General features: G+C 47.6%; 1 protein-coding gene across 1 annotated transcript in view; it reads right to left on the reverse strand.

Moving 5' to 3' along the window:
• Window positions 1-19075: 19075 nt before the first annotated feature.
• The window catches only part of PRDM2 (PR/SET domain 2), a 78466-nt gene continuing 72421 nt past the window's right edge, over window positions 19076-25120 (reverse strand). The window contains exon 8 of the mRNA XM_063145361.1: window positions 19076-20598. Within this exon, the coding sequence (XP_063001431.1) occupies window positions 20586-20598 (13 nt within the window). The 3' untranslated portion in view covers window positions 19076-20585. The remainder of the gene's footprint in view (window positions 20599-25120) is intronic.

Consider the following 25120-nt stretch of genomic DNA (forward strand, 5'->3'; position numbering starts at 1 on the left):
TGCCTGGTGTGGAGAATGTGGAGAGGGACACATTTTTCTCCCTCTCTCAAAATACCAGAATACCAGGACATCCTATGAAGCTGATTGGTGGGAGATTCTGGACAAATAAAAGGAAATCCTTCACACGGCACAGAGCTAAATTATGGAACTCACTACCACAAGATGTAGTGATGGCCACCAGTTTGGATGGCTTTAAAAGGGGGTTGGATGAATTCCTGAAGGAGGAGAAGGCTATCCATGGCTACTAGCCCTGATGGTTATGTGCTACTTCTAGTATTTGAGACAGTAAGCCCCAGTTGCTGGGGAACATGGGTGGGAGGGTGCTGTTGCACCATATCCTGCTTTGTTGGTCCCTGGTTGACAGCTGGTTGGCCCCTGTGTGAACAGAGCATGGCACATCTTGTGTTCTTATGAAAGGAAACACACTTCCTTTCAAGGCTTCCATCCGTTTCTTGATGCATCATGTAGATCACGAAGAATACGGATGACATTATTACCCACGTCCTCTTACAATCTGTGATTTATTCGATGCAGCAGTGTTCTGGGTGGAAACGTTACAAGAAAGCATAAATAAATATTGACTTGTGGATTTAAAAGGGAGAAAGAAGAACAGAAGCAAACCACAAAGAACCTTCTGTTCTGCCAAGATGTCTTCCCCCCCCACTCCCCCCCCCAGACACTTGTCTTAAGCAATTTGTCAGTGTTATTTTCTTCACGCAGTTTCTTCAGGGCAAAACAGTGCTCCATCCTGTATCACTGGGTTTAATCATATTCATAGGGACTAGTGCCTCAACTGTTATTTAATTATTAAAGCTTTTTAAAAATATTATTATTAATAATCATCATCATAATAGTAATACCACTTTTTTAAAAAATGTACTTAAAAAGTATTGTAAGAATTAGAGAGATAATGAATGTGATCTTTGAGTGCTAAGGAAAAGCAGTTTTAAGTGAGCTGTGGTGGACAGTGTACTGGATTTAGGCTAGTGAGACCTAGGTTCGAATCCTGCTCAGCCTCAAAGATTGCTAGGTTTTAGTAAGACTCCCTCAATCTTTTTTGCCATGCCTGTAGCCAGCACTTTCATGGTGTGGGAACCCAGTGGGGGCAAGAAATCTGAACTTTTGTGAATCACCTGGAGAGCTTCAGCTATTAGACGGTATAGAAATGGAATTTATTTATTTATTTATTTATTTATTTATTGCATTGCTATACCGCCCAATAGCCGAAGCTCTCTGGGCAGTTTACAAATTTAAGACAATTCAAAACAAAACAATAGTATAAAACCATAATATAAAATACAATATAAAAGCACAACCAAGATAAAAACAGCAGCAATGCAAAAATAAAAAAATACAAATACAAATTTAAAACAGCAAAGTTAAAATTAATTTATAGACTGTTAAAATATTGGGAGAATAAAAAGGTCTTCACCTGGCATCTAAAAGAATATAATGTAGGTGCCAAGCGAACCTCCCTTGGATGAAATTCTGCCTGTTTACTTTTCCTTACATGGCCTCGTGTAAAATCTGTAGAGAAACTTATCAAAATGGAGAAGTATTTTATTTATTTATAATATTTATATATTGCTTAATACAATAAAATCCCCAAGTGGTTAACATTAAAAAAAAAAAGCTAAAAAAAACCCACCTTAAGGAACAATCACTCCCCCCTCCCAAAAAAAAGCCCAATGAAGACAGAATATGCTCAGTAACGCAAAAGAATGATTGAAAGTTGGCTGATTCCAGTCTAAAAAATCATATGGCATAATAAATGTTCAATCTCCTTGCTGTTTTGCCTACTGTACATGAGATTTCCCCCCCTTCCATTTCCCAGGTTTGTTCTGCCTTGCGTTCTCCTTCTTCGGCTTTCTGTTTTAACTAGGAGAATCATAGAGTCATAGAATTGTGGAGTTGGAAGGTACCACAAGGATCATGTAGTCCAACCCTCTTCGAAGTGCAGGAAAATCAGTGAAACCATCCATGAGAGGTGGCTGTCCGGCCTCCTTTTAAAAATCTCCAGAGATGGAGAACCCACAACCTCCATTGGTAGACTGTTCCACGGATCTTATCACCATTATTATTATTATTATTATTATTATTATTATTTATTTATATAGCACCATCAGTGTACATGGTGCTGTACAGAGTAAAACAGTAAATAGCAAGACCCTGCCGCATAGGCTTACAATCTAATAAAATCATAGTAAAACAATAAGGAGGGGAAGAGAATGCAAACAGGTACAGGGTAGGGTAAGCAGGCACAGGGTAGGGTAAAACTAACAGTAGAAAGTAACAGTAGAAGTCTGCACAACATCAAGTTTTAAAAGCTTTAGGAAAAAGAAAAGTTTTTAGTTGAGCTTTAAAAGCTGCGGTTGAACTTGTAGTTCTCAAATGTTCTGGAAGAGCGTTCCAGGCGTAAGGGGCAGCAGAAGAGAATGGACGAAGCCGAGCAAGGGAAGTAGAGGCCCTTGGGCAGGCGAGAAACATGGCATCAGAGGAGCGAAGAGCACGAGTGGGGCAATAGTGTGAGATGAGAGAGGAGAGATAGGAAGGAGCTAGACCGTGAAAAGCTTTGAAGGTTAACAGGAGAAGTTTATATTGGATTCTGTAGTGAATTGGAAGCCAATGAAGAGATTTCAGAAGCGGAGTAACATGGTCGGAAGGACCAGGAAGATTTTTCATATATTTAAGCGGAATCTAGGTAGCTGTAACATATACTTATTATTTTGGGTCCTAATTTCTGTAGGGAAGCAGAGAGCTTCGGCTATTGGGCGGTATAAAAATGTAATAAATAAATAAATAAATAAATAAATAAATAAAAATAGTCATAGAAAATAATTCTTGACGATCTTCCCTGTGGCATCCTTTTATGCACCTGGACACTGCTGACCTGTCTCCCCTCAGTCTCCTTTTCTCCAGACTGAACATCCCAAGTTTCCTTCAGCCTGTCCTCATGGTGCAGGTTCTCAAGTCCCCGTATCATCTTTGTTGCCCTCCCCTGAACCTGTTCTAACCTGTCAATGTCTGGAAACATGGTGCCCAGAACTGTACACAATACTCCTGGTGTAGTCTCATTTGTGCTGAGTAGATGGGAATAAGGAATTCACACGTTTTGGACACAATGCTTCTTCTAACGCAGCCCAGAACTGTGTTCACCCTTCTTGCGGCTGCCTTGCACTGCTGACTCGTGTTCAGCTTGCTGTTGATGGCCATACCCAAATCCTTCTCTGCAGTAGTGCTTCCAAGCCATGAACTCCCCATCTTGTATGTATATCTTACATTTTCCCTCCTGAAATGTAATACCATACATTTCTCCCTGTTAAATCATAGAATCATAGAATAGCAGAGTTGGAAGGGGCCTACAACGCCATCGAGTCCAACCCCCTGCTCAATGCAGGAATCCACCCTAAAGCATCCCCGACAGATGCTTGTCCAGCTGCCTCTTGAAGGCCTCTAGTGTGGGAGAGCCCACAACCTCCCTAGGTAACTGGTTCCATTGTCGTACTGCTCTAACAGTCAGGAAGTTTTTCCTGATGTCCAGCTGGAACCTGGCTTCCTTTAACTTGAGCCCGTTATTCCGTGTCCTTCACTCTGGGAGGATCGAGAAGAGATCTCGTTGTTCTTGTTCCTCTAAGCCCAGTCTTCCTGTTCCTCTAAGCTCAGTCTTCCAACCTGTCCAGATCAGATTGCAGTCTCATTCTGTCAATCATGTGTATTGGCTAGTAGGGGTGTGCAAGGACGCCCCCGATCCCCTTCGCGCCCGATCCGCAAATTGCGGATCGGGCCCGCTACGCCCCTCCTTGATCCGCCTGGGGGCCACTCCACTCCGCTGCAGAGCTCCGGTTCCGAATCGGAGCTCCGCGGTGGCGGGGAGTGGCGTCAGGTAAGGCCCCCCTCCCTCCTCCCTCTTACCTGTGTCCGTCGTGGCCTATCCCAGCTTCACTAGAGCCCCCGGCTCAACCAGGAACTGTAGGCCCCGATTGTGGCCTAGTCTTCCTGGTTGAGTCCTCGGGCTCAATTGAAGCAGCCGCGGGACCGCAGACAGACACAGGTAAGTCCCCCCCTCCCCCTTGCTCCCTTACCTGGCTCTGCCGCTGTCGCCGCACGGGCGGCGGCGGCGGCGGAAGGGCTAGGTAACCCCCCTCCCTCCTCTCCCTTACCTGCGTCCGTTCGCGGTCCCGTGGCTCAGGCTCAGTTGAAGCAGCCGCTGGACCGTGGACGGACACAGGTAAGGGAGAGGAGGAAGCGGGTTTACCTGGCCCTGCCGCCGTTGCCACATGGGCGGCAGCGACAGCGGCAGGGCTAAGTAAACTCCACTTACCTTTTTTGTGGAGCTCCGCGGCTCCCCCAATCCTCTTCACCTCCGCCTTAAGGGGTGGCGAAGCCCCCCAATCCGCTTCTGCTTCTCCGGTCCGAGGAGAAGCGGAGCACATCCCTATTGGCTAGACCTCCCAGTGTTGTGTCATCCACAAATTTGATAAGAAATCCATCATTTGGACAAATAATAATGTGGTAATGACGACATGCACAGTGTGCATCAGCTTTCAGTTCCTACATGCCAGAGCCTACTTGTGGCTCTGCTGTGGCCTTATAGCTGCCGTGTTTCCCAAAACCTCCTGCCTTATTGGGAGACAATGAAGAGGCCTGCCATGTAATCCACAAAGCTTTATTCAGGCAATAAACATCTCTTCCCACCTGAAGAGAGTCTAACCTCTAGGAACTTTCCTCTATCCCAAAGTATGCAAACTAAGTGAAACAACTATCCTTTCAAGAAGAACAGAAAGCGTTTTCCAAGAACACTTTAACTTCAAGGAGCCTTTGGCGAGAAGCTAGCTGGGCCGACCTTCTCTCACCTTCATTTAGCTCTTCCTGTTTGAGCCTGCGGCAGGTCCTATCAGGACCAGGGCCAGACTATTTTGCGCCCTAGGCAAGGCAAGCTACTTGCACACACACACCCAAATTGTGCGGAAGTCCGAACGTGTGCGCCGGGTGGAGAGCTGGGACTGGTTCACTTCGATTTGGGACCGAGCCGTCTGGAATTCACTGGGACTTACTTCCATGGGAACGCAACCCGCTATGCATCCTGGCGTCCCGATCCCCTCCGCACGTTTACTCGGGGGAATAAGGCTTCAGAGTAAGGAGTCATAGGCGGATTGGGCCACACTGGTGCCTCCCGGTGCAACGCTTTCTCGGATGCAAGTCCCGTTGATCCACGTGCGCAGGATCGGGAAGCAGGAGAGTTTGCCTTGCGAGGAGTCCACAAGTCCCTCGCTTTCCTGGGGGAAGGGAGAGGGAGTCCCGCTTGCCCGCCTGCCTGGGCATCGTGGCCTGTTTGAGGAGAGAGACGAGGTGAACCGGTGCCCTTTCCTCAGGAGTAAGGCAGAGGCTGGCTTGAGCCAGGGTCGAGCTCGCCACGTGCTTTTTCTTCTTCTGGCGGTGGCGGCCTCCCGGCTCTGGAAGGGCAGCTTCCAGGTAGTTAGAGCAGCTCTGGGAGGGTGGCTTCTGGGCAGAAGTTCAAACATGGAGCCGCCCCAGCATCCCTGGCTTCACTTTGGCTGGGCGGGCGCGGGGCGCCATCTCACCCACTCAGGCCCAGTTGAATCCTCGGGCCAGCCCGGGCTGGCTCACAGCCCTCTTAGCTTGGCGCTCTAGGCGTCTGCCTGAGTGGCCTCTATGGTAGCACCAGCCCTGGGCCCTATGACTAGCTAGCCCTGAGGTGCCCTCCCCCTCTGAAGAATACTGATCTCCCACAGACTGTGCGTTGTTAGCGTTTTCAGAGATAAGGTCTGGCGAAGATTCATTCCCAGCTGGTGAAGAGCCCGTGAGAATCACCTCCCCCACCTGCTATGTAGGCTGGTACATTTCTGGCGCTGTCTCTTCTGCGTCAGAATCTGATTCCAATTGATCGCCTGAAACTCCTTCCCTGAGCCTAAGGGGAACAGGCCTTGTCATAATAGCTGAGATTCAAGTAGAAGAAGTCTGGAAGGCGTGACTGTAAGATACCTCCTCCAGACCCCTTGACAGACAAGAGCTTTTCCGCCTTTCAGCAAGGCCCCTGGATAAGCAAGGTGTCACTGCTTAGCCCTGCAGTGGTGATTCTTCAACTTGGGCGATCCCTCTGCAAACCTCTCCCCAAATCTGCCAGGTTTTCACAGAAAGCTTCTTTGCTAAGGCTGAGCAAGCAAGTGGATGGGGAGTAGGGTGACTCTAGGGTGACCCTATGAAAAGGAGGACAGGGCTCCTGTATCTTTAACAGTTGCATAGAAAAGGAAATTTCAGCAGGTGCCATTTGTATGCATGCAGCACCTGGTGAAATTCCCCCTTCATCACAACAGTTAAAGATGCAGGAGCTATACTACAGTGACCAGATACAAAAGAGGGCAAGTCTCCTGCAGCTTTAACTGTTATGATGAAGAGGAGATTTCACCAGGTGCTGCATGCATACAAATGACTCCTGCTGAAAATCCCTTTTCAATACAACTATTAAAGATACAGGAGCCCTGTCCTCCTTTTCATAGGGTCACCCTAGGTGACTCCCCCTGGCTCTGCTCTGAGAACGCTGACAGAGATAAGCTCACTCAGATCCTGACATTCCACAGGCTGAAATAGGCCAAGACCCTTCCAGACTACTTCAAATTAAAGCTGAGCTTTAAACTGCAACACCCTCTGCAATGCTAAAACTAGGCCCTGACACTGCAATTCACTTGCACCCCCTCATGGCAATGAGCACATTTACTTTGATAAACCACTGCATCCCTCCAAAGCAATTATGACGCAATTATATTATGGTAAGTTTACTGATCATTTTGTGCAGTGTTTTATCTAGATTCTTTTTGTGTGGTGTTTTACCATTTTCCAGGAGCGCACGATTGAAAAAGGAACTTGACACAATCTTCTGGACAATCGCATCAAGACTGTTTTTTTGACAGTGATCTTATTGCCAGATATGAGTCAACGGAAGAAACCAATAACTGCACATGTGTCGCAAGCTGTACATGCACAGCAGCACTTTGTGGGAAATGGAGAAATAACAATAACAATCCTAAACAGCTTGTGACCAGGTTACCAGAAGGATCGCCTCTTCTCATATGTACCTGCCTGGATTTTAAGATCATCCTCAGGGGTCCTTCTCCATGAGCCCCTGTCAAAGGAAGTGAGGCAGGTGGCTACCAGGAGCAGGGCCTTCTCTCCGGTGGCACCCCGGCTGTGGAATGAGCTCCCTAGAGAAGTTCGTGAAGACCTCTTTATTTCCCCAGTATTTTAGCATGTTACCATCCTAGTCTTTTAACTCTGCTGTTTTATAACTGCATTTCAAAGCTGTGTTTTAAAATCTCTGCATTGCTGCTCGGTTTTATTCTAGTTGTACTTTTACATCGTGGTTTTATGCAGCGGTTTAAGGCTCCGTATTTTATGGTTTTAATTTTTGTGAACTGCCTAGAGAGCTTCAGCTATTGGGCAGCATAGAAATGAAATAAATGAATAAAATAAATGAATAAACAACGATATAAAAATGACTGAACGGTGAAGAATTCCTAATGCATTGCAAATCAGATCAAGTAATTCAGAACCTCAAATCCAGGGTGAAACGTTGATGGGGGGGTGAGTTTTTTTTTTTGTAGCGTCCCTCCTGCTTCATAGAACGAACTCCTTCCTTTCCAGAGCTGCTAAGCGTTTGGTGCCTCCATTCGGCTTTCTGCTGACAGAAGGCAAAGCGTCCTTCGCCAAAAGCAAGGAGATTTTCTGTGCTTCCGATTGCCCGAAATACATGGCACTGCATTCTGTCCATTCAAGTCACGCTGTCCTGAATGACTGGCTGTTCATTGGGAACGATTTCATTTGCTGGCTGGTACTTTTCCAGCAGGCAGGGGGCGGGGGTGGAGAGACAGGTTAGGGGCGCATGATGCTGTGAGACAGTTTCACATGGCACCTTTTAAAGTGTGTGCGTGGGGTGGAGGTGCAGGAATTACGTGCTCTTAAAGAAACAAAAGAGAAATGAATGTTATAAAGCGGAGGGAGATGGAGAAGAGCCAAATGGTCAGATGTCTGCAGCGCCTCGACTAGGAAGAGCGACTAAAGTGTTTGGAGTTATTCAGCTTAGCAAAATAAAGAAATAAATCAACTGAGATCGGTTCAGATAATGATGCATGTTGTGGAGAAAATGCAGAGAGAGAAATCCTCTCCCTCCCATAAAACTGTCGTGATTCCAAGCCCTCTCGCAACATGCGAGACAAAAAGGAGGTCTGCCGTGCAATCCACCAAGCTTCATTTAGTAAATAAACATCTCTTCACACCTGAAGGGAGAGTGAATGCTAAGCGCTATCCTTGAAGCTAAATTAGCCTAACAAAGCAAGGCAGTTAGCCTAAATTCAATGGTCAGTTTCTCACTGTGCCCGACAGGAGTTCCCAGGGGTGGAGGGAAGGGGGAAGATGAACTCTAAGCCTGGGCCTCCTGTCTGATAAGCTCCTGAGAAGATTCCTTCTTGACTCCTGGAGAGTCTTAGAGAATTTCCCCCTCCTCCTCCTCCTCCTCCTCCTCTGATTTGAGATACACACCAAGGAGACCAGGCCTGATCCTGATATACCAGGATTTTGAGGTCATCCACTGAAACAAACTTTGTTTTTGATTTGTTTTTAAAATGCATAATAAACTTATGGAGTTCTCTACCATAAGGTTTGGGGATGGGCACTGTGGTGATACCCACCTTTCTGTCCCTTGGGTATTTGTATGTCTAGTGACTGCAAAATGTTTGACTGAGTGGGTGTGGCTAGTGATGCGGTGAGAGAGGGGGAGGGCGGAGTATAAATAGGTTGGCTGAGGGGATTGTAAGTTTTGGTTTTGGTCTGGGAGTTTTCGTCTGGCTTGTGCTTCGTGAGAGCGTTTGGTGTGTGAGGAGTGAGAAGAGATAGAATTTTAAGGGACTTGGGATTGCTGTTTTGAATCTAAAAATATGCAGGTTTGATCTAAATTGAAATACTAAAGATTTGTTAAATTTCAATAAACTTTACTTTGTGTTCTGTTACCACAAACCACGCGTCAGCTCGGATTTATTACCTGCTCTATTACACAGTGTAAAAACATCTAACAATACACCTGCAGTTCAGTGCCTCAGTAATAGAACCTATTTCCCAAAACCCTTTACCTTGGTCCCTCACATATAGGGGAGAGGTTGTGTTGGTTTTACCCTTTCCTCAGGCTTTTCAAGAGGTGGCGCTTGGTTTGGGATGGGTGTGCGAGGCAAGGCCTTCTGGGTGAGGTTGGTGCCGTCGCAGGCACACTAGCTGAGAAGTCTTGTAAAGAGGGATTAAGCAAACCCATGCCACAGAATACTCATAGCTGGGAGAGGACTCTTACCTTCATGCCCTGCTTGTATCCTTTCCAGAGGCATCTGGTTAGTCACTGTGGCAAACAAAATGCCGGCCTAAATGGACCTGTGGTCTCTCATTCATCACAGCTAAGGATGTTTGGATTCTGTTAAATCCACTCCGTCTGCCTTTCACTCCATTGTATGCTCAATGATGGAATGGGATTTTTTATATGAGAAATGCATTTTTTGCAATGGTGTTATTAATGCGCACGTGTGCAAGTATGCACGACTGCAAGTGCACATTTGTGCAAGTGTGAAATAGCACAGATCCTCCCCATGCACAAACCAACAAAGTACAAGTCCATGTGACCAGGAAACAGCGAGTCAGTAGTGGAGTCCCTAGGTCAGATTTATAAAAACCCATTGCAGAATTCTCCGACATCCCTAATCACTGCCTGTCTTATTTTCATGAAAGTTAGGAATGATGCATTCATGTTCAAAAGCAGTGTACCTGTTGTTCAGGAGCAATGGCAGCAGAGAGCCATGGCTCTCGTATCCTGGTTGTGGGCTTCCCAGGGGCATCTAGTTGGCCACTGTGAGAAGACTATGTGGACCTTTGGTTTGAGTCAGCACAGGGTCCTCTCAGGTTCCTACATCCTGTTTTGTAGTTGACAGCATTGTCCAAAACAGGGGACATGTGACTTGCATGCCATGCTTTGGATTTCTTCACTCCAAAGGGTGACATCCAGTGGAACTGGTGGCTCCAATGTCAGTGAGATGGTGGATCCACCCAGGTTTCAGTCAGAACCAGTAAGAACACTAAAAGGAGTTATCCAAGGTGCTTCACTGATTTTCACCACTGTATTTTTGTGAATCACCCAGAGAGCTTCGGCTATTGGGCGGTTTAAAAATGTAATGAATAAATAAATAAATAAATAAATAAATAAATAAATAAATAAATTTGCAGTAATACTGCAGCTGAACATATAGTGAAACACCTTGGATAACTCCTTTAGAGTTCTGACTAGTTCTGACTGAAACCCAGAGCTGATTCATCACCCCACCAATATCAGAGCCACTAGCTTTCACTTATCCAAATTGAATGTTGTCCCCAAATTATGACTTCCTCTTAGAATTTCCTCAGAAGTTACCATTTCCTCAGAAGTTACCATCAGGAAAAATGTCCTGACTGTTAGAGCAGTACGACAATGGAATCAGTTACCTAGGGAGGTTGTGGGCTCTCCCACCCTAGAGTCATTCAAGAGGCAGCTGGACAACCATCTGTCAGGGATGCTTTAGGGTGGATTCCTGCATTGAGCAGGGGGTTGGACTTGATGGCCTTGTAGGCCCCTTCCAACTCTGCTATTCTATGATTCTATGATTTTCAGAGGGGTCGCTGTGTTAGTCTGCTGTGGCAAAAGAAACAAGAATCCTGTGGCACCTTAGAGACAAACAAACTTATACATCTGGAAGCCTTTGTGGGTCTGTGATGACATGGACAGGGTGCTCTGTTTAAGGTGGTACAAGATGCTTTGTAGTTTTTCCTCAGATGTTAGTCATAGAATCATAGAATCATAGAATAGCAGAGTTGGAAGGGGCCTACAAGGCCATCGAGTCCAACCCCCTGCTCAATGCAGGAATCCACCCTAAAACATCCCTGACAGATGGTTGTCCAGCTGCCTCTTGAATGTCTCTAGTGTGGGAGAGCCCACAACCTCCCCAGTTCACTGATTCCATTGTCGTACTGTTCTAACAGTCAGGAAGTTTTTCCTGATGTCCAGCCGGAATCTGGCTTCCTGTCACTTGAGCCCATTATTCCGTGTCCTGCACTCTGGAGGGATCGAGAAGAGATCCTGGCCCTCCGCTGTGTTACAACCTTTTAAGTATTTGAAGAGTGCTCTCATGTCTCCCCTCCATCTCCTCTTCTCCAGGCTAAACCTGCCCAGTTCTTTCAGTCTCTCTTCATAGGGCTTTCTTTCCAGACCCCTGATCATCCTGGTTGCCCTCCTCTGAACACGCTCCAGCTTGTCTGGACCCTGAAGAGGTCCCTGGACCCTGAAGAGGTCTGTACCTTGAAGAGGTCCACTTGACCTCTTCAGGGTCCTTGTTCCAGACTGTTCATGGACCCAGCAGAGCTGTCTGTCACTCCAAGTCCATGGCAAGGGACGAGCAGCCAATAAGGATGAGTGGACCCAGAGCCAGGCATGTCCTCAGAGCCAGGCAGGGTCCAAATTCCTCATCAGGGAGCTGAGGCAGTGTCACTACACCAAAGTCTGGTTTTTTATATAGCCATGTGGACTGGGATTGGCCCTTGGGGATCATCTGACCACCAGGTGGGCTGGTGCTTCAATCTAGATGGTGCCTTTGAAGGCCAGAGCCTCGTCCACCAGTCCACCAATAGGAAGATAGTACTGGTAGCACAGGAGATAAGAGGCCAGAAGTTGACTTCTGGGAGCCCCAATTCAAGACCATTGCCTCACCCAGCACCTGAACAGACAATCCAAACCAGAGGCTTCTGGACATCCATGAGACAGCCTGCCATTCTTTCTGACACCCAGGAGTGTTTTTTCCCCCCTCCTAAAACCACCAACTGCAAATGACCCCTCTCATGAACAGGGTGGTCCACATGCCACACTCTAAACTGAGTGGATCCTTCTCAGAAAGCTTAAGAAGAAACCAGGTTAGCCATCCAAAAGAAAAACAAGGACACTCTTGGGCTTGGGACTAATTCGTTGGATTCTTGTTCCTTCTCCATGCAGTATGGTCACAAGGAAACCCTATTCTCATTTACATGGGAGTGAGTCCCATTGAAACCAGAGGGCCTTGCTTCCGTGTAAAAATGGGTAGGATTGTACTGGCTGGACCAACTTCCACCCATTTCATTTTGCTGTTGGGGGAGTCGAGGGAATTGTTCCCGAAAAAACAAAAACCTTTTGCTGCACGTTGGCTCTCTTACGTTTCCCTGCTCTGCTATTAATTGAAGCTGTTGTTTCCCCCTTTCCTTTCTTTCTTTTGGTTTTTAAAGATGCCTCTTCTTTCCCCCTGCAAATAGCCATCACCTAGTGGATGTGATGACACTATGTAGCCAATTGGTGTGAGCTGTGGGATGACATCACAAAGGCAATTAAGAGCAAGGGAAACACTTGCTCTCACTCTGAATGGGCTCTCCCTCCCCCTTTTGGAGAAACTTTTAAAGAATTGCTGCAAATTGTGCATGTCGTGATTCCAACCCTGAGGAACAGCGTGACTCTGACATGGGCGTGCTGCAAAACCAGATGGAAGAAGACGACTTTCAGAACCAGTTCCAGAGGGGATGAACCCAGAACCCAACACCAAGTCTGAGCCTGTCAAACGGGAGCAACTTAGAGACTCCAGACTTACCCCCACCCCTTTTGAACCAGATTCCCATGAAGGACTAGCCCCCTTTGCACACTCTCTGGGGCCTGCTTGTGAGTGAGGGCAATGCACAAGTATGGAAATGACCGTGAAGGTGCTTAGCTCCAGGCCAGAGGGGCCGCCCCTTTAAGGCTCTACTCTCTTTAGGAAGGGGGCGGAGCCTGGGAAGGGTAGTCTGGCCCAAGAGGTATAAAAGATTTCAACTGAGCTCCAGATCTTTTCAGAGCAAGTGGTCTCTTTGGAACTATCCAAGGTCCTGGAACGCCTGCCTACTCCTAGCTAAGCTACCCAGACAGCGGTCAGGCCCTGTGGACTCCTGCCCATAGCCAGGACAGACTAGTGAGTGTGCTCTCTGCTGCTGCTGCTGTTTCATTTTCATTTTTTGTTTTGCAAAACGTGCCACACCTTTTGGCTCAGACCTGCTGGCAGCCCTTAATGATGCAGTGCATCATCACCATTGCCATCATCGTCATGCTAAATCCCTCTCCACGGCCATTTCTAAAACGGTTATAGGAAGAGGTGCCGTGCCTCATCTCTCCCACCACAACGCCTCCCAAGCGCCTCAACTTCCATGTGCCTTGATTTTGAGCACGGCGCAAGGAAAACATCCAGTTTACCTACAGACCAGCATGTTGCCTGCTAACGTCAGACCATGCTATGGCAGGGAGACAATATCTGTAAATGATGCTCAGGTTAGTTTGCTCTTTGCCAGGCAGCGCTCAGCCTTCTGTGACTAGTAATAATAAAAGCATCCCGGCTCTCTCGTTCATAGCCACCTCTTTAAAATATTTTGCTTTGCCTTGCCTTCCTCCCACCAAGTGGCTACTGCACATGATCTGAGCACGTTGCAAGGGAGGCTGGGACACACCTCTCAGTACATACACAGGTTCCTTGGAGCTCTAAAAATATTGCCACCCCATATGCCATTTGCAATGCTTCCGTCCTCCTCTTACCTGCCTCCAGCAGCTGACACTGATGTCCAAAAACTTGTGAGAAGGTGACGGGCCCCACGGAAGGGCTGGAGGTCACGGCTGATGTCTCCATGGCTTTGGCAGGGTCTCTTGGACTAGTCATGGGCAAATCCCTGGGCCCATGAAGTTTCTGTCCTCATTGACTGCAGGCTCTGGTGGAGAACGCAAAGAGGTGGTCGCCGGCAACTGACCAGGCTTGGCGATACTGGTCTGAGGTTGATTCAAGGAAACCGCCTTCACTGGCCTTCAGTGGGACATCTCCTGCATTCTCCTCTGTTGTGGCCAGTTCCAGAAGGTATCCAACCAGCCAGCTTCTTTTGAAGCCAGTCTGATTCTGTTCTTCTTTCCAAGAACTTACTCGGAAGATTCTGTCATTTCCCCCAAAGGCAGTATCCTCTTTTCCTCATTCGCTTCCACCAATCGCTTTGGGAAAGGTTGGACTAACCTTTGCCAGCTGGCAAACCGCCATCTTCTCAGTCCCTGGTTTTGGGGGCTTCTCCAGCCCCCCTGAAAAAAAGGGGTGTGTGTTCTTTTCGATCCTTGCGAGAAAACCACGACCCTCGGTCACTCTGTCCAGCTTCCAGGTCTGCAGGGATTGTTGACGAAGCAAAACATCTATCTGTAGGGTGGCCGGTGAGTTGAGGTGGAACCCGAGCCACGCAGCAGGACAGCCAGCCCGTCTCTCAGCCACTTTGCCTCCGTGGTCCTCTGCCTGTCCTCAACTCAGCAGCTGTAGCTGTACTACTTCACAGTGCACAAGCAGCCACTGACAGGCTAGTCCTGCCTGCGGTTCGGCACCGGTCCTTGGTTCGTGCGTTCCCCTCCAAATCTCTCCTCTTCGCTCCCGCTTCCCTGTGCCCAGGCTAAAACAGAGAAGCAGGAGGAGCCAGGAGCATCATTAAGTTGCGTTGCTTCTGAATCTACTGCAGTGTTTCGGCCTCCCTCTCTAACCCCTCCTCTCCTCTCCCTCCAATTCAGCAATGCAAAAACATTTTTCTCTCTCTCTCCCCTCTGGAAACAGATGGAAATAGCAGGCAGAGGAGAGAGAGAGAGAGAGAGAGAGAGAGAGAGAGAGAGAGAGAGAGAGAGAGGTGTTTTCATTACCTGCTGCCCAGCTCCATTGGTCAGGGATGAAAGAAGAGGAGGTGAAACAGGAACAGAGGGAAGGAGAGAGGCGTGCCACACAAGGCAGAGCGGACTCCCTTTAAAAAGGACAGATTGCTCCACTTAAAGCACACACACAGTCCAGTAGTTCCCGTCTCCTACTATAACTGAGCCTATCTGATACGTGCAATGGAAATTAAGGAGTATTTGACTTGCTTCTCTCTTCCCTTCCCAGGGAGGCTGGTGGCTCCGAGGTCAGTGGGGTGGTGAATCCACTCCAGGTTTCAGTCAGAACCAGTCAGAACTCCAAAGGAGTTCTGACTGGTTCTGACTGAGACCCGGAGCAGATTCACTCCCCCAGCTCCTTTACAGTTCTGACTGAAACCCAGATTCACCACCCCACCAACATTGGAGCCACCAGCCTCCACTGATCCAAACTGAATGTTGTCCCCAAGTTATGACTTCTTCTTAGAATTCCCTCAGAAGCTACCATTAGTCTGCTGTGGACAAAACAGCACACAATTTTGTGGCACCTTATTGACAAAGAAGTGTATTCTTCCATCATCGTCATCATCGTGATCAATATACCGCCCCATAGCTGAAGCTCTCTGGGCCTTTGTGGGCCCATGATGAAGTGGACAGTGAAAGCTTCTGCCAGAATAAATATGGTGCTGCAAGACGCTTTGTAGTTTTTTCCTCAGATGTTAGGCCTCTGCGGACTGTTCTTGGACTCAGGGGAGCTGTCTGTTAGTCCAAGGGGGATTCTACACGCCGTAGTGAGGGGGCTTCCATGCGCCCCCAGTGCGGCCCCAAAGCGATCGTGTAACTTGCCTGGAGAAGCGACGAGGAAGAGGCGTCCTTGTCCCCGCCGCCACCACCCACCTACCTCCGACCCGGCCAGGTCGGAGAGCTCGGCGGAAGAAGGCGGGGTGGAGAGCTCTCCACCCCGCCTTCTTCCGCCGAGCTTTCTGTCCCGACCGGTGAGGGAGTAGGTGGGTGGCGGCGGCAAGGATGCCTCTTCCTCGTCGCTTCTCCAGGCGTTACACGATCGCTTTGGGGCCGCACTGGGGGCACATGGAAGCGCCCTCAGTACGGCGTGTAGAATCCCCCCAAGTCCATGGTCCAAACGAGATGGGGGATGAGTTCCAGAGCAGCCACTGATGTTCAGCTATTATATTGCCACAAATGCAGTGATGAAAATCAACGAATTTCGCATTCCTTTAGACTTCTGACTGGTTTTGACTGAAATCCAAAGAGGATTCACTGCTCCACTGACATCAGAGGCACCAGCCTCCACTGTCCCTTCCCTTCCTCTGTTGTGTCCCCTTTCTGTTAGATTGGAGACCGTGAGCTCCTTTGGGTCAAGGACTCTTGTCCAATGCACAAGGAAGTTCTTCACAAAAATGTGTCATTAACTGATGAAAATAACTGCCACAAGCCCAGATCAGGTTCCAAAATGCCTCAGATATCTATCTATCTATATTGCCATGTGTTTGTTTGGCTCACTTCATGAACAGGGTGCCCTGCCCGCCCAACACTTCTTAGCTAAAAACTAGAGATCCCCTTGATGTCTGCTCAAGGTGCAAGAACTCAAAGATGTTTGACAACCTGAGTTTGAAGGGTATGGCTCCAGCCTCATTGTTTTTAAAATTGTTTTTAAAACCTCCAATTTTGGCATGGCCGATGCTCTACATAAGAGCTATCATGGTGCCAAGTTTCAACCCTTCATGTTTAAAAATGACAGAGCTGTAAGCATTTTTGTTAATCCCCATTGACTATAATGGAGCGGTTGTCCAAAAACGGAGCGGATGTTTGACATAGCGGAGCAACAGAGCCGCTTTGAAAATTGGAGTGAAGCAGCCCCTCAATGGATCTCCACTTCAAATTTCTAAGCAGAGCAGAGCCCTGGGAGCTGCAGCCAATAATGAATACACATGTGCAAGTGGGACCTGTAACAAAATGTTGCGGTATATTCCCACCTCCTAATAGGGTACTCTTTTCAGGGTCCCAGCCAACCATGTTCTCTTGCCAGTTTTACAGGTGTCCACCCACCCCCCACCCCCGCCCAATCGGCAATTCTCCATATCTACTGAATGCATCTTTTGAGAGCTGAAGGTATTGACTCGTCAGGTGTTTTTTTTTAAAAAAAGACTGTTTAATATATATACTAGGGGTGTGCATGGACCCCCCGCTCCGCCCCGCGGGCTGATCCGAAAATTTTGGATCGGCCTGCTCCGCTCCGCGCCGCTCCGCCCATACTCTGCTCCTCTTCGCCGCGGAGCTCCGGCTCCGAGCTCCGCAGTGAAGGGGAGTGGCGCCAGGTAAGGCCGGGAGAGGAGGGCGGGAGGTTTACCGGGCCCTGCCGCCATCGCCGCCCGTGCGGCAGAGCCCGGTAAGGGACAAAGGGGGAGGGGGGCCTTACCTGCCTCCGTCCGCGGTCCGTCGGCGTCTTCAATTGAGCCTGCGGTTCAATTGAAGACACCGACAAACCGCGGACGGAGGCAAGTAAGGGAGAGGAGGGTGGGGTGAGGTTACCGGGCCCTGCCGCTGTCGCCACATGGGCGACAGCAGCAGGGCCCGGTAAACCCCACTTACCTTTCCGGCGGAGCTCTGGATCGAGGTGAAGGATCCGCCTTCACCTCGATCCTCTTCGCCACGCTCCGCCGGCCCCCCAATCCTCTTCGCCTCCGCCTTAAGGGCAGGCGAAGCCCCCCGCTCCGCTTCTAATTCGCCGGTCCGATTAGAAGCGGAGCACATCCCTAATATATACTTCTACAAAGTCCATGTTACTCCCTGGGCACGCTGATCCTTTCTTGTTTCTCAAAGGGCTCCATTTTGGTTAAAATCCTATTGGCACTCACCACTGAAGGTCAGTATTAGAAAACACAGGTTTGGGTCCACAAATACTTTTATATTCAATGTACTTGTCATGCAAGTAGGTGTGAGCCTGAACCCTTAGTTCAAATTTTACCCCAGACACATATTCACCATGTTGTTTCAAGAAGCCAGGGTTCTTCCGTTTGCAAAATGGAAATAAATACCAGACTACCATACAGCCCTACTTCAACCCTGTACACATGGAGTTGAACTGAATGGGAGTAGACATGGATGGGATTGCACTGTCAGGCACCACATGTGAACTATTCTGAACCTTTAAAATGTGATGAGGTAAATGCTCCTCAACAGAGTGCAATGGTTAGAAACCTGGCCTAGCATTGGGGAGACGGGTTCAAATCAAAGTGACGATGCGCCCGAGGTGGCCAGTCTAACCTACTTCACAGGGTTGTTGTGAGAATACAGGGGGCAGGTGGGAGACAGCCTTGTACATTGGCCAGAGTTCCTTGGGAGAAGCCTGGGACGTGTGATGAATCACACTGCCATTGCATGTGGGAAGAATATAATCTGATAAATTAAACACGGGGGGAAATGCAAAGCCGGTCTTTATCTGTTTGTCTGACTTGCAAATAGGTACCAAATCATAGAATAGTAGAGTTGGAAGGGGCCTACAAGGCCATCGAGTCCAACCCCCTGCTCAATGCAGGAATCCACCCCAAAGCATCCCTGACGGATGGTTGTCCAGCTGCCTCTTGAAGGCCTCTAGTGTGGAAGAGCCCACCACCTCCCTAGGTAACTGTGTGCTTAAGTTCCTAGACCACATACTGCGGTCTGACAGTAATTCATTTTTAGCTACAAAAGGGGCATTATTCTACATTTCAAGAGGTAGTTCTATAGAAAATCATTCCTGCACTTGAAAATCTAGGGAGCCATGTGGGAGAACAGCTTAGCCTACTTCCCCCAGGCCTCACCTGTCCTTTCAGCTTCTGCTGTAAGACAGGAAGGGGTGATGTCACGCTTATTACTCCTCTGCTCCACTTTCTCTGGGCTGCTGAAGACTACAGCCAGCCCTCCCTGGTTAGGTTATGAGCGGAAGGTGGGAACTTCCCTCCCCTTCACCTGTTTTCCTGGCTGCTTCCCTTCCCTTCTTGGCTAATCCTGACTGTGGTTCTAGGGACACTTCTGGGCCATTTAGCTGTAGACACAGTTTCTTGTGTCAAGCCAGAGGACTCCACCATAGCTGGGGTGCAGGAAGCATTGTTGGGGTCCTGACAGGTCATGTGTTTGTAAAGAGATTTTTAATACATATAATGGGTTTCCAAAGTCGTTTCACAAGGTCACATCTCTCTCCCTCTCTCTCTCACACTGATACACACACACACACACACAAACACACAGAGTTTGCCTATCTGCTGCATTTTAGATATCTCCAATGATGCCACGTTCATAAGCAACAACAACTGGGTTTTTTTTTGTATGGCAAATTGGAAATTTTTAATGTTTTCAATAGAATAGCCTTTATATCACTCTCCAACAAAAAAAAAAAGAAACTACAAAACAGCAAACTTTAATACAGGAACAACCTCCAGATTAACAACGCCCCTTCTTCTCCCCCTCCCCAAACAAAATTAACGTAAAATGTAAATCACATATAGTACAACTGAAGTGTCCAAAAAACAATTTAAATAATTTTAAATATTTTATTTTATTTCAAACTTGCTACAAATGCTTTATACAATAGTTCGACGTAGAAGTCCCCATAAACCGGAAAAAAAAAGTAACGAAGAAACAAAAAAGACGAAAAAGAAAAGAAAAAAGAGAAAAAAAAGGGGGGGGAATGATAGTGAAAGAGAAGGTGGTTAAAGTGGCACAAAAGTCACCAAACAATATTAAAACTACAAATTTTAAGAGGTAGATTACTTTTTAAGTCAAGAACAAATAAGGTTTTAAAAATGGGGTGCTCAAACGAAACTAATTGCTCTTCATCCTCTGAAAGGCTAGTTTCCCTCCAGGTGTGTGGGAAACAAAACGAAACTATATTTTCAGGAGGAAAAAATGATAATAAGAAGAATCTTGCTTTACAACTAGGGGGAAATGTCGCTCTTCTTATCAGCCAATTAACAGTAATTTCATCCGTGTGTTCATTTGTGCTATACAGCTTTATAGGGGTGAACGGTTCATTCACGATTATGTTGTGGGTGATATCCCCAACGGCAGATCTCTGAAATGGATGCCGGGAAGGGTGATGGGACGAGACCTTCCTCCCCACACCGCGCCCCATGCATAAACTAGAAGACCGGGGGTGGGTGGGGGAGCAAAGACAACTTCCGAGCCTGCTTCCACCGCTCATTTAAAGTGGGGGGGGGGGGGAGGAAAGGTCTGGGAGGACAGCAGGAATCCCTTTCCTCACCCGTCTCTTCATGCTGGTATAAAACAAAGGCTTTGAGAGACTCGCTGTGCGACCAAAAATACGTTGAGTGCAGTTAACGTTTCGTTATCCCTGAATATACCGGGAGCGTCTGAAGGGGACCTGCTTTTTGCATACGTTTTGGCGACACCATTTCTCTAGCAACTGGCTTGCTGTCCCCCATGCCTCTCACGTCCGACAAAAGCAAGTAGAAGCACGAGCTGTGAACTCCGTGGCAGAATTTGCTCCAGTTGGGTTTGATCCGTGTCCTTAAAAGTAACAAAACAACGAGGAGGGGAGGCACCACCACGCGCTCGCCCTCTTTTCTCTGCAACCAAGGATTCCTCTCGCCCGGCTGGCTCATACCAAATCCAGCGCCGGTGCTACCACCTCCTCGGCAAGCAGTCGGCCCCTTCCATGGGTTTCGTCGGCTCTCGCTGGACCTTCCAGGCTTAGCGGATTGGGCCTCCGTGCTCATCCTGTCCCAGCTGAGCGTGCGCTGGCTCAAGCTTGCCAGTTAGGAAATTTCATTTACAATGTGGAGGGTTTTTTTTGTTTGTTGCTTTGTTACAGGAGGTTCCTAAACGAGAAGGAAACAAAACGGATGGGAACATATTGAGACCACCACCACCACCAAGCTGGATGTGCGGCGCAAGGCAGGTCAGCACAAAACCAAACACGCTCCCAGGGATTGCTCTCGGCTTCTTTGAAACATTTTACTTTTAACTATTTCTTTTGCTTTTCAGACTTTTAAGTGTTCGTAATCTGCCCGGTTTGCTTAAGCATCCTTTGAGGAAGTCCCTCAAAAGGTGGCGTGAGCAGACGTTTGGCAAACACAGAGGGAAGTGGCAGCCCGTCTACACTTGTCTAGATGAAACGTAACAAGTTGGCAGAGATGACGTCAGCAGTCACGTGATGCTGCTGTTGTTACGTTTCTTCTGACTTTTAAAACCGTTCCACTTTCTGTTAAAATCGTTTTAAAACTAACAATGTGCCCCAACCTTTCGTTGTATTCAATGCCGTCTTTCAAAGTCATGTCTCGTGACCATGGTCTTTGCTTCCTGATTAGGACAAGTGAGGGCTTTTCTAGGGGAGGGAGAGCTGGCACAATGCGACGAGGGGGAGGGAGGGCGGTGAAAGAGGGGACAGAGGCTTAATTTTTTTAAAAAACCGCTTATCTTTCGGGGCGCACGTGGCCCCTTTAAGACGCTGCAGGGCTTCCCTCGTCCCTACGCGTCGCCCCGCCTCCCTGCCGGCTTATCCCGGCAGGTCTAGCTCAGAGTCACCGGAAGAAGGAGGTTTACTTCAGAGCTAATGAAGAACGTTCTAAAGAAGAATGTGCCCGGGTAAAACGATAGAAGAAAAGGTATTTCGATTGACTGGGCTCAAGTTGCATTTTGTAACGTAGCAAGGGAGGATGCAACAATGCACTTAAACAACGGTGTAATGAATAGTGTAGATCCTGCCCGGGAGGCAGGGGGATTGCACAGAGGCGACAACGGGACCGAACAGTAGATGAGATTGTAACAAAGGTGACCATACAGGAGGAGGAACGGTTATCGGCGGAGAAGTGGAGGATTTTACGAAATCACTTTATCAACCTGAATACTCCCCCAAGATTGTTGGCCTGTGCAAAGCTGGCTCAGGGGTTACTGGCATTTGAAGGCTTATACCGCTGAAATGATTTCCTCAAACATTTCCCCCAAAGGCCCAGATCGAAGGAAGACATCTTACTACACATTTGCAGTAAGAACCTTTCCCTTTGGAAGTGGTGGATTTCAATCAAGAAAACAGCAAGGAGGAAAGGATCAACGCCGGTTCCCACAGCACTGTGCTCCGATCCGATCCCTCTACCCTGCCCCTGCTAGTAGCATTTTAAATAACTTCAGGATAAACAGTCTTGGATCTCCTGGCATCGTGTCAGGCTGGAATCTCAAACATTTACATGTCTAGCATATCCAGGAGGCATGAGCCTTCTGCACAGGAAAAGCTGCTATGGAAGGAATGGGGACAGGGGCACTCAGGGGAAAGAGGTACCTGTAGATTCCGAAGTTGGACTTGCACCGCTATACCTCACTTTTCAAGAAAAGATAAAAACGGTCAGCCCTATCTTTCTTAGATGATGTGTGGAGCAACTAAAAATCAACAGAACAGGAGGGTCAGGGCAGCTTGAATGACCCATCAAGTTAAACTTTAATATAGATAGTAACAGACTTAGAGTTAATAGCTAAACTACAGGAAATTAAGCTGCTTAAGAGCCTACAACAGGGCCATCCTATGCATGTTTACTCAGAAGTACGTCCAGCTGAATTCAATGCAGCTTACTCCTAGAACCATCTCTGTCACTTGAGGCTCAGGTGGCCTTGGTGGCATGGAGCGCCTTCTGCCAACTCCGTTTGGTGGCCCAGCTACGCCCCTATCTGGACAGGGATAACCTAGCTTCAGTCGTCCATGCTCTGGTAACCTCCAAGTTAGATTACTGCAATGCCCTCTACGTGGGGCAGCCTTTGAAGACAGTTCGGAAGCTGCAGCTTGTGCAAAATGCAGCGGCCAGATTGATAACTGGAACCAGAAGGTTCAAACATATAACACCGATTCTGGCCCGCTTGCATTGGCTGCCTATACGTTTCCGATCCCAATTCAAGGTGCTGGTTTTAACCTATAAAGTCTTACATGGCTTGGGACCACAATACCTGATGGAATGCCTCTCCCAATATGAACCTACCCATACACTGCGCTCAACATCGAAGGTCCTCATCCGAGTGCCTACTCCAAGGGAAGCCCGGAGGATGGCAACAAGGGAGAGGGCCTTTTCAGTGGTGCCCCCACCCAATTATGGAATGATCTCCCTAATGAGGCTCGCCTGGCGCCAACAATGTTATGTTTTCGGCACCACGTCAAGACTTTTCTCTTCTCCCAGGCATTTAACAATGCTAAGTTTGTTCGTTTTTTAACGGACCCCTGAACTGTTGTTTTGAAATGGATACCGTTGTTTTTATACCGTTGTTTTTATACCGTTGTTTTTATGTTTTTTGATGGTTTCAAATTTTAAATACTTTTTAATGTTCACTGTTTTTAACTTTTGTAAACTGCCCAGAGAGGTTTGGCTATGGGGCGGTATATAAATTTAATACATAAATAAATAAATAAATAAATAAAGGATTACAGCTCTACCGAGGAATCCAAATGAGGTGTTGACATTTCAGAAAAGATGGACAGCTAAAGATTGGCTTATTAGTTCAAATCCACAGACACCACAAAGGCAACAGTTGTGAAGATCAAGGAACCCTCTCAAAATTCTCCACCCTATTTGTGGGTAGAGGAATTGGGGGGGGGGGATTTCTCTAGTGGAAGGAGAAATTCTCCAACAATTTCGCACAGGTAGGCATCACCACTGGCAAGTCTTGTAAAACAGCTTCTATCTTTCATTCCCTAAGGGGTTTTGGTTTCTTTGCACTGTCCATGCAACCAGGAACAGCATCTACTGTGCTGGCAGCCTGGCCTCCATTTTGCATTCCCCACAATGCCCCATAGACTGAGGCCTTAGCTAGACCTAAGGTTTATCCCGGGTTAGTCCCGGGGTCGTCCCTGCCTGCTCCCGGGATCCCCTGTGTGTCATTTACATGAACAGGGATGACCCCGGGACAGTTCCGGGATAAACCTTAGGTCTAGCTAAGGCCACAGAATCACTCCAGGGCATTGAGGGGTGGAAATGCAGCCACCACATAAAAATAACGGTGAAGAAAACGTGGAGAAAATTCTGAGAAGTGTCCTTTAATTTCCAGGCGGTAAGAAAAGAAAAAATCCAGGAATTTCCTGAAAGTTTTCTTCCCCAAGAAAGACCCTTCCGTTTTTCTGCTTCATTCCGAGGGCATTTTATAATTTATTTTGAATATGTGTTGGTCGTGTTTTGACCTCAACTAATCCCTGTGAGGTGGCGGAGGGCACTGTCTGTATTTTTCTTTCTATTACACCATTGCTCTAGAGCAGCCTTCCTCAACCTGGGGCGCTCCAGATGTGTTGGACTACAACTCCCAGAATGCCCCAGCCAGCTGGCTGGGGCATTCTGGGAGGTGCAGTCCAACACATCTGGAGCGCCCCAGTTTGAGGAAGGCTGCTCTAGAGTTTCCCAGGCTGGCTGCATTTCCTGATCTGAAAAGGCCCAAAGAAAGGCATACATTTATGTGCCGGAAGCCAAGGAGGCTACAGCCTGTCAGCGAGACGTCTGTACAATGAAAGACAGGACACTCACGCACACATCTCATAAGTAAGGTAAGCACAAGAATTAGCATGAGAATTTCTCAGAAATTTCTTCTCCTTTGAACGTCTTTTTGAAAGCAATTCATTTTCTATCAAACGGAACGCGAACGGTCGAAATTTTCATGGAAAGAGCTTTCGCCGCAGCATTACTCTCTGTTTCAGTGTTGGCGCTACGCTTGAGTCCTATAGGGGCGGCCTGTCTCAGGAACTCTTAACACACAGCAAGAATAGATATTTATGTCACAGCATGGGAATTGCCCCAAGATCATCTACTTGGCTGAGTTTTTAACACGTTTCAACATGTTCTTGCAACATTTCTAGCTTGTAAGGACCACTGGTAACCACGTCAACCTGCCTGTCTCTTATGATCAGTGGCTTTTGGAAGTGAGGCAGGTGGAAACTGGAGAAACAGGGCTTTCTCTGTGATTTTGGAGGCCTTTCCCCTGGTTGCTCACCTGATGCCCTCTTGAACGAGATTCAGGCAACAGGAGAAGATGTTTAAAAATCTGCTGCTTTAGATTTCTTATCTGACTGTTTTTAGTGCTGTTTAAGACTGCTGGATTTATGGATTTCATTTTAAATGCCAGCTTTGCTTTATTGGCTGTATTCATCAACGTTTTCTAAACCTCCTTAAAAATCAATTAAGGAGAAGAGGCATAATTTCTAACTACAAATTTTATTGTTTCCACGTTTTGGACGTGAAGTTGGCAAACAAAACCAGCGGGTCGTCCCAGGTCCTTTAGGACTATCGACCTGTACTTCCTACGGCAATGCCTGCATACCGCTCGGCCTTTGCTCAGATTTTTCAGCTCGTGCTAAACTTCTCTTTTAAAGCCTGACGT

The sequence above is a fragment of the Elgaria multicarinata genome, chromosome 20 (genome assembly GCF_023053635.1).
Source record: "Elgaria multicarinata webbii isolate HBS135686 ecotype San Diego chromosome 20, rElgMul1.1.pri, whole genome shotgun sequence".
Taxonomy (NCBI): domain Eukaryota; kingdom Metazoa; phylum Chordata; class Lepidosauria; order Squamata; family Anguidae; genus Elgaria; species Elgaria multicarinata.